Below are 12,659 nucleotides of genomic sequence, written 5' to 3' on the forward strand. Positions count from 1 at the left end.
AAATTCTGTCTGCTCCTTCATTCTAGGGGCCAATTAACTTCGGTTGAGGCACCAAAGCAATAAGCACTGATTAAGGCAGTAATGGGCTTGGTGTCTCCAGTTACCTGTCATTTAATGCATAGTAATTTAAATACACTTACTAAGACCATAGGTATAATTACCTGGGGGGGTGGGGTGGTCACAACCCTCTCAATAATTAACTCGGCCATACAACATGAAAAAGTAATGGCTGTAGTTGAGATATAATTAGTTTAGATATAATTAATGCTATCTTAAAGGTGCCAGAATGCATTTCTGAGTAAGTTGATGTACAAACAGTTAACGTTGGGCTGAAAACTGCTCAGATGCGGTTTAACAAGCTTATTTACCACCCTGTTATTTTGTCTCAGAATGAAACACACTGATTTTCCTTTTATGGAGGGTTAAAAACAATAAGCTCTGCTTAACAATTTAACAACAGATTACAGTGTTTCTGCCCTTTCTGAGCCCTCTCCTCGCCCTGTCGGCTCGGTGTGCGGTTAGCTAGCTGAAGCAATGGTAGTAGGGTCTGGTTAGGGTTAGGTTTTAGCCTCCCCAGCCGGCCACAACACCCGACCACCTTACGAAGTATCCCTGTGATGCACGGGTCGCTCTCCACAGCGGGCTGTAGTGCCAGACTTGTTTCATTGGCCTCCACAGGACGCATGGCCTGTAGCGTCCTGCTAGCTTTGTCGGCATCCACGGCCGGACTCTCATTATTCAAGCATACCAAGATAAACACAGTCTTCCATTCTAGAGCTTCTTTAATAAAATATCAATATTAATAATTCACATTTCCTCATCAGGCTTGTCATATTAGCTGCTAGAAGTGATGTTGGATGTGTTTGGTTTGACTTGTTACTGTTTAAAAATAAAATATTTTATGCATAATTATATTATTATTATTTTTATGATGATGATGATGATGATTAGATAACAGCCAGTGAATACTGTAGGAGTGCTCGGCCTTACCTGTAATAGAACCTGCTGAATGTTAACGGTCTCCTCTCTCAGCTATGGTGGAACTGGACGGCGATGACATAAGGATCTCCTCGCGAGGGAAGCTAGCCGAACGGGACATTGTCCAGGTGACACCATCACCCCTATGAGAGACACAAGCTCCATATTAGCCTAATTAAAGGTTTCTGCATGAAATTGGCTAATTGCTGTTTGTGCTCTCATCAAAAGCATGTTACATTAACCTTTCAGCGTGTGGAGGTGCTATTACTCTCTCTCTCCCTGTCTCTCTAATTCTCTCTCTCTCTCTCTCTATCTCTCTCTCTCTCTCCTTTTCTCTATAATTCTCTCTCTCTCTCTCTCCCTTTCTCTCTAATTGTCTCTCTCTCTCTCTCTCTCTCTCTCTCTCTCTCTCTCTCCTTTTCTCTCTAATTCTCTCTCTCCCTTTCTCTCTAATTGTCTCTCTCTCTCTCTCTCTCTCTCTCTCTCTCTCTCTCCTTTTCTCTCTAATTCTCTCTCTCTCCCTTTCTCTCTAATTGTCTCTCTCTCTCTCTCTCTCTCTCTCTCTCCTTTTCTCTCTAATTCTCTCTCTCTCCCTTTCTCTCTAATTGTCTCTCTCTCTCTATCTCTCTCTATCTCTCTCTCTCTCTCTCTCTCTCTCTCTCTCCCTTTTTCTCTAATTCTCTCTCTCTCTCTCCCTTTCTCTCTAATTCTCTCTCTCTCTATCTCTCTCTCTCTTCCTTTTCTCTCCAATTTTCTCTCTCTCTCTCTCTCTCTCTCTCTCTCTCTCCTTTTCTCTCTAATTCTCTCTCTCTCTCTCTCTCTCTCTCTCTCTCTCCTTTTCTCTCTAATTCTCTCTCTCTCCCTTTCTCTCTAATTGTCTCTCTCTCCCTTTCTCTCCCTCTCTCCCGTTGTCTCTCTCTCTCTCTCTCTCTCTCTCTCTCTCTCTCTCTCTCTCTCTCTCTCCCTTTCTCTCTAATTCTCTCTCTCTCACTTTCTCTCTAATTCTCTCTCTCTCTCTCTCTCCCTTTCTCTCTCTCTCTCTCTCTCTCTCTCTCTCTCGCTCACCCTTTTTCTTTTTTTGTCTCACTGATCCAGCCAGTGTTCTCTCAGTGTTTGTTTTTTTAGCAGAGCTTTAGGCAGTTGATCTTCAACTGTTGTACAATGAAGCAATTAATAAAATAGATTGTCAATGAATGTCTGAAATGCCCAGAGGCCTTTCTGTCATTAATAATGAATTGTTAATTGTGTCATTAATAATGATAATGAAAAGCATGCAGGAATGTTCATTAGCATCATGAATATTCACCTTTTTACTTCATATTCATCTCTGCCTTAATGGCATTCTCCAGCATCTTTCAGCTTAATCTCTATTCACACAGTCCATTACTGTATACTCTTTCACAGTGTCTCCCTGTACCGAAATCTGTTACCTTGATCACAGATGCCACTGTAACACAATACTCATTGATATTCACTTCACCTGCGGTGGTTTTAATTGTATGGCTGATGGATGTAGTAATCACCTGCAGTTATATACAGCAACAGGATTAGTAATGCAGCTCAGTAGCCAGAAATCTACTGTAATTAAGTTTCATTTTGCTCATAACTGCCACAAATATGACCAAAATCCCAATATCAAAGATACCAACCATGTCCACATATAAAGCTTTAGGAAAATTCAGCCCTGAACGGCTATTGGCACCATGCCTGGAAGAGCTGTGTTCTTTGGGATGATGGTTGGAGCTCCATCCAGTACTTTTTGGGATGAGTTGGGGAGCTGTGGGTGAGGTGGGGTGGTGATCATCATCCAAAATTCTGACCTCACTCACGCTCTTGTTGCTGAATGCAATCTAATCCTCACAGCAGTGCTTCTCCAAAATCTAGTAGAAAGCCTCCAATCAAAAGCAGAATCAGCTCTTTTTAATACTCTTGATTTCAATAGAAACAATGAATGAGCAGGTGTCCCAATACTTTTGTTTCTAAAGGTTACAAACTTCTCTTATAAAACCAAGTTAAATCTTAAATCTTTGTTAAATCAAGTGATTTGTTCCACAACAAAACATTTTATGTTGATAAATTACAATTAAACTTGGCCAGTGCGCCCCCTAGTGGTTAGAAATAATCTGCTCTGCCTTGTCTGTAACTCCGCCTCAATTTCAATAACTTTTCGAATATTGACGCTCCTACAGGTAAACAGAAAAACCTTTGATTGGCATCTTTCTGTCCAGCCCATTCCTCCCTAGGTCCCGCCTCCACACACAATGTAATGCTCATCAAACGTGTCTTTGGTCTTTTGCAGTTTGTGCCATTCCGGGACTACATGGACCGCACGGGGAACCACGTGTTAAGCATGGCGCGGCTAGCTAAAGACGTCCTGGCCGAAATCCCTGACCAGTTCATCTCCTACATGAAGAGCCGGGGCATTAAACCCAACCCGGCGCCCCCTCCCTACACGCCCCCGGGACACACGCACCACACCCAGATCTGAGGCCACCCGTGTCTGAGGGCTAGCCGGAGATGACATCAGCCTCCCTTGGGATTACGGGATGGGTCTGATGAAGCAGGGGAGATTTTCGGCCCCCTGCGTTGATGTATGTACGGACTCGCCAGGACACTTACGAGGTGCGGAGGCATTTCTGTTCGTGCTTTTTCATACGTTCGTACATTTCCTGCCTGTTTTTTCATGCCAGGGGGACGGCGCAATCCGAGAAATGAACTCCAGTCGAGTTTTTGTCCGTTTTTGTCAAAAAAATAAGAAAAAAAAAAACTAAAAAGGAAAAAAAAAAATCTTGGCCTGTGACTGTTCTCAGTTTTTGTTTTTGTTTTTTGGGCGGGAGGTTGAGAGGCGAGGGTGTGGTGGTGGATGAGGACTATGTTTGTGGTTTCAGCTCGTGCCTGTCTGTGGTCATCTCAGTGTACCAGGACGAGGATGCCATGCTCCGACCTTTTGACCTTGCTCTGCATTGGTGTATTAGCCCGTATGTACATTCAGGTGGCGTTTTTAGATACTTATCTCAGTGGCGTTCGTTTTGGATCGAGACTTTTGTGTGCATTCGGCTCGTCACTTTTGCACACCACTTGCATTACCTTTGTAAATCTTAATTCTGTCGGAAGCCATTAACGTTCCTGAAAGCATGCTGGAAGGAGCCAAGACCCCAGAGCCAAGCAGTTTAGCTTTTCTATATATACGTATATATACGCAGTGCTGTGAAAGAGAGGACTGGCCTCTTCTTGCTTTTCCCCATTGTTGCACATTTGTCACAGTAAATGATGTTAGATCTTAAACCTGAAGGTAATATTGGACAAAGAGAACCTTAACGAACCCAGAACACGTTTTATTTATTCAAGAGGCAAAGTTATTAACTTTGCTAACCTGCATTTCACAACAGAAACACCATACCAGCTTTCAAACATGGTGGTGGTAGTGTGATGTCTGAGTGCTATAATTGAAGGTAATTTCTTCAGTAAGCTTTGTTCATCTGTCCACCAGCGAAACCTTAAAGCCGTGATGTGGGGAACAGCACCCTGCCTGGCCCGTCATCTCTCACGTCCGGCTCCAGTGGCCTCTCTGCTTCACCACGGAATTTAGTGGGTGGGTGCAGGGATGGATGGGAGGTCCCAAAGCAGGACTGTACCTGGGGAAATCCATGTCATGCCGCTTATCCCTACCCCAGCCTACCAGCACAGCGCATAGCCGGGCAGAGCAGAGAAGTGGAGAGGCGACGGGTCCCTGACAGGAGGGACGGCAGGGCATGCGGGACAGTGGCTACCCCAGTCACGGCTCACGCTTATAATTTAATAATATATAATCTTATAATATTATCGGATCTAGATATCAGTACCACCTCAGAAAACCCTAAAGATCTGGATTTCCATGGTAACGTAGCAAATTATGTTAGTCAGTGATGGAGGGCTGTCAGTCACGCACGTTCATTAGAATATTAAGACCACGCCCATGACTGTTCTCAGAGAGTGTGAGAAGTGCATTGCGGTGATTTTTCAGGAGTGTTTTATCAAATTTGCTGAACGTTTCACTGAACACCCAAGATTTTTATAATACAAAAAAATTCATTATGTCAAAATGTGTTCCCAGAAGCTTTAAACACAATGATCAAAAAAAAAAATCCATATCTGATTGGCTGAGAAGTAAGTAAGGCCTAGGCAATGTCCTGACTGGAGCCTGGTGCAGATGCTGAGCCAGGGCCTCATAAGAAGCCCTACTGGAATTAAATCTAAATATAAGCAGTTCTGTAAAAAAGAGTGGGCCCAAATGTCTCAACAACGACAACAACGGCACCAAGAAATGTTCAATTAGCATGGTTGATTTGCATATTGGATAATGTTTAACATTATCCATTAGATTTAGTGTGGTTGATAATGTTCTCGTTGTCTAATATTACACTCACTGTGACAAATAAGCAATAAAGGAGAAAATCAGCCGTCGGCCGCCAAGAAAAAGACATATAATTTCAAAACTGACCAGTTATCCCTAGCAACTATGAAGCAGAGCTGTGAAAAGCATTCAGATTACATGCTGGATCAAGAATCATCAGCCAGCAGTGAAGAGTTAAAGATAAAAGGGTCTGTCACAAGCATTGTACTATTGATATTCTGTTCAACTACAGCACATTAAGAGCAGATTTTAGCTCAGAAGTTTCTTTAGACCATCACCAGGACCATGGTAAACGCTCACTTCTCATATTTACTCCTGACTAAGACTTTATAGTAATTGCCAGTATTCTCTTTCTCTGTCACTCTCTCGCTCTTTTTCTCTCTCTCTCTCTTACTGTTTTTTATTTTTGCTTTCCTGGAAAGATGAGAGGCAACCCTCAACGCTGAACGTGACCCACAGGTTCCATTTCAATTTCGTCATACTAAAACTGTTGGGCCCTATGAAATCCGTTAAATTTTTCCCATAGTTTGTGTTTTTTTTTTTTAACCTGGATTTTAGAAATGTGGGTCAAAACTACAACAATAACACAATCAATTGTAAAACAGTTGAATTATCTTATTTGCATTTAGCAACAACGAGAAAAGTTGCATCATTTCCATTTGTCTGGTTCGCTACACTTGACTGGCTAAATATTCACCACAAGAGGGCGCTATGAGGCATATGAGTTTTGGCACGTCTCAGAGTAGGAGATAAAATCGGCATAAAGCCAAAGAATGCATGCGTTTCAGCCACTTGAATGCATGACGTGAAAGTCCTGGAAGATGGCCTGCATAAGTAGGTAATATAATGCGTAATAAGATATGCAGATTACCTGCGTTCACACTAGGAGGCATCAAGTCACTAATCCTGCATCAAGTTTGCTTCTTGTGGGTGCCTTCAAGGCTGCTCGCATGTTGTCGCATGTGGGTTTGTACACTCTGACCGAGCATCTGACGAGAAAATGTAAAAATATCTACTATAAATAGATCTTAATAGCCGTCTTGTTTGAATCATGAGTTTACTTAAAGCATGGTAAAAATGTTAAAGCAGCATTATGCAAGAATTGGCATAACTGGCTTGCTCCTGGGCTCCCCCTACAGCCGGGAAGTGTAATTTGTTCTTTAAGTTACCGCTAAAGGACACGCTTATCACGTGCATTTTTGGACAAGCTGAGACATCACAGCATTATCACTGAAAGGTAAAGAAGCATGTGGGCTGAGGTGGTAGAGTAAATGACAGGATTTAACACAAATATGACTCGGGTTACACAGTGTTACACAGTTTTCGCCAGCGTTGTCCTGCCTCCTTTCTTCAGAGCTACGAAAAAGGTAAAAATGTTACATAAAGCTGCTTTAAGTGCTTTTATTGTAGCTATATAGTAAGAATACTCCTTATAAGCATATTCCAGCTTATAAAGTCAAGAGTCAAGTCAAGAGGCTTTTATTGTCCTTTCAGCTCTGCATAATTACACAGTGAAATTAAATTATTATTATAGAGGTATTGAGTGTAAGGTGCATAGATATTTAACAGGTAGATATTGATACTAAGGTGCATAAAAATTGAATATGCTGTGACATTATATGCAGATAGCTTATAATGCACACGAAACACAGCAGGTACTGAGGTGGTAAAATATGAAATATATATAAATAAGATAAATAGTATGCAGACAAGTATAAATGCTATGGGTCGTGGGGGTGGGAGTGTGTGTGGGGGTGTTAGTTCAGTCTCTGTTGTTTTAAAGTCTGACTGCTTGTGGGACAGAGCTCAGGGTCGGCCATGCTATGGCACCCCAGGAGCAGAGAGGGTTGAAGGCCTTGTTCAAGGGCCTAGTGGTAGCAGCATAGCAGACCTGGGGATTGAACCCACAACCCTGTGATCATGAATGGCGGCAGGAATAAAACGTTTTTATGGTGGAGACTGTGAGTCCTACCTCCGATCCTTGTATTGAGGAATTTGTAGGAGCTCGTCACTTCACTGTAGGTCACCGCCATGGCCGTGGTCACTGCCATAATTAATTTGCATGAAGCTGAAGACATCCATATTCCTGGGTACACCTAGCTAGGTGCTGGATTTTTCAATACACTTCTGGTAATGGGACTGAGAGAAAGAGGTGTGTCCCAATATTTATGTCCATAGTTACATAAAATCCAGAGATTTTATTGAAGTCTCACTCAAATCTCAACATTTTGTAGAGTTTATTATTCCACCAGTGTTCTCCACATCATGGCAATCATAGGGCCCTAGGACTGTTCAGGCAGCCCAGATGTAGCCAGTCAAGCCCAGATGTTGCCAGCGTTCAAGCTGCATGTAAATATGCCTGTATGACGCCGAGGTTTATCCCAGCTCCAAAAATGTTTGTAGGGCAGCGCTCCATTCTGCACAGGTCCAGTGATTCATGGCCTACTAAGCCACGGCATTTCCAGTGACCCGTACAGCTGAGCTCCCAACAACGATACAGCGATGAGTCACCATGACAATGAAGCAGATGGTTAATTGTGGTTAATTAGAACACACACACACACACACACACGAAACTCAGCTGCGTAATTGTGTTATGGCTATTGTTTGACCGTCTAATTCCATCACTCCGAGCCAACAGTGCAAACAACACCTTTTCTGGATTTTGAACATCTGACTCTGTTTAGCTTCATGCTAATGGAATACGCTGTTTTCTCCTAATTTCAGGAGAAGTTTTATGTAGGTAGCTCAGTTTCACATTCATTATGTTCTGCTGCAAGTTAGCGGCTCAGAAACGGCGCGTTCGTGTGATTTTATCTGGCGTGTAATAACGGCCCTGCATTACTGCAATCAGAAATTACATTATGCATTCTGGGTTATGATACAAAGACCCAGAATTGGCCTCGGAGCATTAACGCCTTTCCTATAAAAGCATTCCGTTATAATAGCTAGCCACACAGTAGATACACCATGTATCCAAAAGTACCCAGACACCACTTCTAATGAGTAGTTCCAGCTGCACGGTACACCCTCATATACACATCTCCATAGTGAAGCACTGCCAATAGAATGGGGCACACTGTGGCTAGAAAGCTGCAAATTCCCCAAATCTAGAACTGGGCCGTGGAGCATGGGAGTTTGGGCAATTCCAGTCCTGGAGGGCCAGATTGCTGCACAGTTATCGGCTTTTCCTGCTCAAGCACACCTGATTCAACTCACCTGTTAATTGCCAGGTGTAGTGGATCTGTAGGGAAAGGAAAATCAGGGAAAATCAGGGAAATCAGCAAACTGTGCTGGAGTCTGGACCCTGTTGCCCACCCCTACTCTGCAGTGATTGACACTGAGACGAGTTGGAGTGGTGTTTGTGATCCAGAACTAATCATCTAACATCCTAAACCTCACCTCACTGATGCTTCTAGTGGCTGAATGCAATCAACTCCTTGAAGTGATGCTCCAGCATTTAGTGTAAAGCCTTCTCAGAACAGTAGAGGCTGTTTCTGTAGCAGGCTTCCAATTAATAATCTTCATTTCAGAAGAAACGTTGGGTGAGAAGGTGTCAAACCTTTGGACAGATGGTGTACAGCAACTAGATCCCAAGCTCAAGCCAAGGGGTGATGGCAGCTGAACTCAACTATGCATATCTAATTTACGAGAAACATTCCAGGGAGAACAGGAATGAGCTCAAGTAGGCCTTGTCAGACCTCATCGGATCTTCAGGAGCTATCAGTCAGCATGTCCAGGGTTTTAATTGAAATGCCGGGGTATGATGGGTGTGCTGATGAGCAGAATTCCAAAGAAGGTCTGCAGGTCACCTTGAAAACCATCTAATGGAGATGTGTGGAGATGCAATATACGATCGTTTGTGGTCATTTACCCAGAGTATTATCTTGAGCAGGACATTTTAGACCGTCCTACACACACAACACACCGAACCTTCTCAAGGCCTCAGGACACTGCCTGGCTTGCCTGGTGTGTAAGTCTTCTCTGCAAGCTCACATTCTAAAAGAACATGCGTCTCAGTTCACTTGTATTTGTAGAAGATGAAGATGGTGGTTCCACTGTTCTGTTCTTGAAGGGTATATACACTGAGTTTCCAGTTTATTAGGTATACCTGACATACCGAAGCACTGTACATGCACCTGTTGGCCATTTTTTTAAATATCAGAAACACCTACCATACCGGAGCACACTGTAGGTACACAGTTACAATGTGACTACTGCCACATCTGTCAATAGAAAAGGGCCCTCAGTGTAAGTCTATAAAGTAAGCTTTATGAGTGGAATGGGCTTTTGTCAGCATACCCCAGCATAGTCCATCCTTCTCTTCGCTTCTGAGCCACTCGCAGAGCTAACTGAGGGAGCAGCTGGCCCATGCGCACTGCAGAGTTTAGAGGCTGGGTGCCAGGGTGGACAGGAGGTTCTGACGTGGCAACATACACAAAATGTTCTTTGCTAGTGACACAGGGCTGTCATTCACGAGCGTTCATTAGAATATTAAGACCACGCCCAGACCAGAGAGGTCTGATGATGCATTCTGCTGGTGTTTGAGGAGTGGTTTCAGATTTCAGCTTTGTGTTTTCTAGGTAAACTTTGCGAAATGCTTCACTGAACACCCAGGTTTCATATTTTACAACAAAAAAATATTATATTAGAATGTGTTCAAGGCTACCCTGAAATCGAGACGCCTGTTGTGCTTCTAAAGACCAGCAGAACAGCCTCGTAGTTGCCCTGATTGACATATTGTGATTCTGGCTATTTTTTTTTACATTGCAAATTATCACAATTAAGGACCAATAGAAATGCTCCAAAATGACTATTGGATCAAATTATTTTACAGTAATTATTTACTAACTTCCACTGAAAGCTGTAAAGTTTTTCCTTCCCTTATTTTAGAGATACGAGATTTTTGAGTGACAGCCATGAAATGCAGATTCAAATTTCAGCACCTTCCACTTAAACCACCTTCCTGTGTCCCTGTGTGGCCCTCTGGTCATTAGTCACCCTCCAGCCCTTCTTGAGTGGTCCCTTGCTAAATTATAGTCCCCCCCAAAAGCTGGCCGCATGGTTGTTGGACCAATCTCAACCCAGCAGAGATGTTTGAATTGAGGGTGTTTGAATTGAGACCCGCAGAGTAACTACATGGTAGCTGGATTTGATATAATGGCCAACGAGTGTGTGGATTTGCATGCAAAAGTTTGGGTACCCCTTATCAAATCACATATTTTGATTTTAAACGAGTTCAGATTCACAGAGAATTATACATATTTTTTTGCACATGTGAACACACTGCCACTATTTATTTGCTTAATTTAACATGATTAGGAATTGTTTAATGGTTATGTGGCATCTGATGTGTTTTCCTGTATCGTTCAGTTCAGGAAGTGAATGGACAGTGTGTGTAAAACTATAGAGAAATGCAGTGTTTATGTTTTCTGTACACTCTTAAGGATCATGAAGAACCACCTTTGGTTCCTGATTGAGCATTTTATATATTTATGCAGGAGATACATGTGGGTAGAACCTTTGAAATCTTCTCAAGAAGTGGACGTTAGGGTTCCTTACTGATTTAAAGGTTCCATGCGCTCACGTCTCTGCTCACGGTTCTCTATGGTTTTCTATGGTATAACTCAAGGAACCCTTTGTAGCACCTTTATTTTTAAGAGTGTATGTTCACTTAGACAATCAACAACAAACCGGGTCATCTGCATTCGGCGCCGGGTCCAGAGCAGGTGTCCCTAATAAAAACGGAAAAACTCAGTGAAGATTATAATTATAAGGTTAATAATAATTATAGGTTATCAAAATGTCTCCCTCTCTTTATCTCTCTCTCTCTCTTTATGTGGCATGGACCTACAGTCTTCACTGGGAGTGTGTGTTTTTATGAGTAATTAGTGTAATAATAATAATAATAATAATAATAATTATCATCATCATCATCATTATCATTTCTCTCGACACATTTAAGGAAGCACTTTATTACAAAGATGTCATTCCTTAACGACTGTCCAGCTGTACATGACCCCTGTTATATATAATGATGCTCGTATTCTGAAAGCTTATTATATTTCTATTTCGCCTGACGCGTGTCAGCCATATCCGATCTCTCCAAGCACAGCTGATTACACTTCACCTCTCAGCGGACAGGAGATGTATAGATATACACATACTGGACATTCAGTGCCAACGTCTGTAACATACTGTAGAGATTCAGCGGATTACTTGTGCATGTAAGTGCCAAATATAACAGCAGGTTTAGCAAACTGTGACTTAGGTTCTCCGTTTTCCGTTCTTTTGTGTTTCCTTTGCTGTGTCCGTACTTCTCTTCTACTGGTTTGTGATATTTGTTCAATCTGGGAACGGACAGCCTCACAGCATGTCACAGATATGGTTTGCTCTTATGCTTTTATTAACTATACACGTTTGTTCAGACATCATTTATTGGTTTGACTCATTTTTTTAAACATTCTTTTTATTAGCATGTTTTTTTGACCCCCAGATGAACTATACTGTACATGATTGTTGTCATAACGGTGGGTTGTGAAATGCTTTGTATTGGATTGCCTTAACTGAAAAATTAATAAAGAGGAATTCTTTTACAAAAGTGTGTTTTCTGGCTGACTCTCACCACAGGGAGGAAACATGAGCAACACACTTCTTTCTTTTATAGGAATCCTTAGAAGTTGATAGTTATTTCCTTTGTTATTAGTTATTAATTTTGCCCAGCTAACATGTCTATGTAGGGCCTGTATGGGTAGGTCAACTGGGAACCAGAAAGTTTGGTCCATGTTAGCCTCACATATGTTACCCAACAGGGTCAGTAGTGGGATCAGAAGGGGTTAAATATGGGCTTCATCTGGGCTGAGCACTGAATATGGGGCCTAGAAGGGACCTATGTGAGATTAAGGTGAGTTGTAATGACTGGGCCCATTTGGGAAGCCCAATTGGCAATTGGGTCCCAGTAAAATGTATGTACAACTAGCCCACGTTCCACCCATGTGAGCCCCACATGAGCACGCTGGCTGGGATACTAATACTAGACAGCTTGAATAGACCCTATGGGTATGGGCTAGAGGGGTCTTCCCTGCTAGATATTCCATTATTGAACAGTGAAAGCATTTAGGAACCACAGCAACTCAGACCATGTAAAGTTACAGAGCGGGGTCAGGTGGCCGAGTGCTGAGCTCAGAGCATAGTGCAGAAAAGTCTCGATAACTGCAGAGCTGGTAGAGCTGCAAAGGGTGACCAGCTCCATATTAATGCCTATGGGTTTAGAATAGGATGTCATAAA

General features: G+C 42.5%; 1 protein-coding gene across 1 annotated transcript in view; it reads left to right on the forward strand.

The window, feature by feature from the left end:
• The window catches only part of cpne5b (copine Vb), a 185,869-nt gene extending 173,919 nt beyond the window's left edge, over nt 1-11,950 (forward strand). Inside the window, exons 19-20 of the mRNA XM_072665400.1 lie at nt 1,033-1,106; nt 3,278-11,950. Of these exons, the coding sequence (XP_072521501.1) occupies nt 1,033-1,106; nt 3,278-3,466 (263 nt within the window). The 3' untranslated portion in view covers nt 3,467-11,950. The remainder of the gene's footprint in view (nt 1-1,032; nt 1,107-3,277) is intronic.
• The last annotated feature ends 709 nt before the right edge of the window (nt 11,951-12,659 follow it).

The sequence above is a fragment of the Salminus brasiliensis genome, chromosome 21 (assembly GCF_030463535.1).
Source record: "Salminus brasiliensis chromosome 21, fSalBra1.hap2, whole genome shotgun sequence".
Taxonomy (NCBI): Eukaryota; Metazoa; Chordata; class Actinopteri; order Characiformes; family Bryconidae; genus Salminus; species Salminus brasiliensis.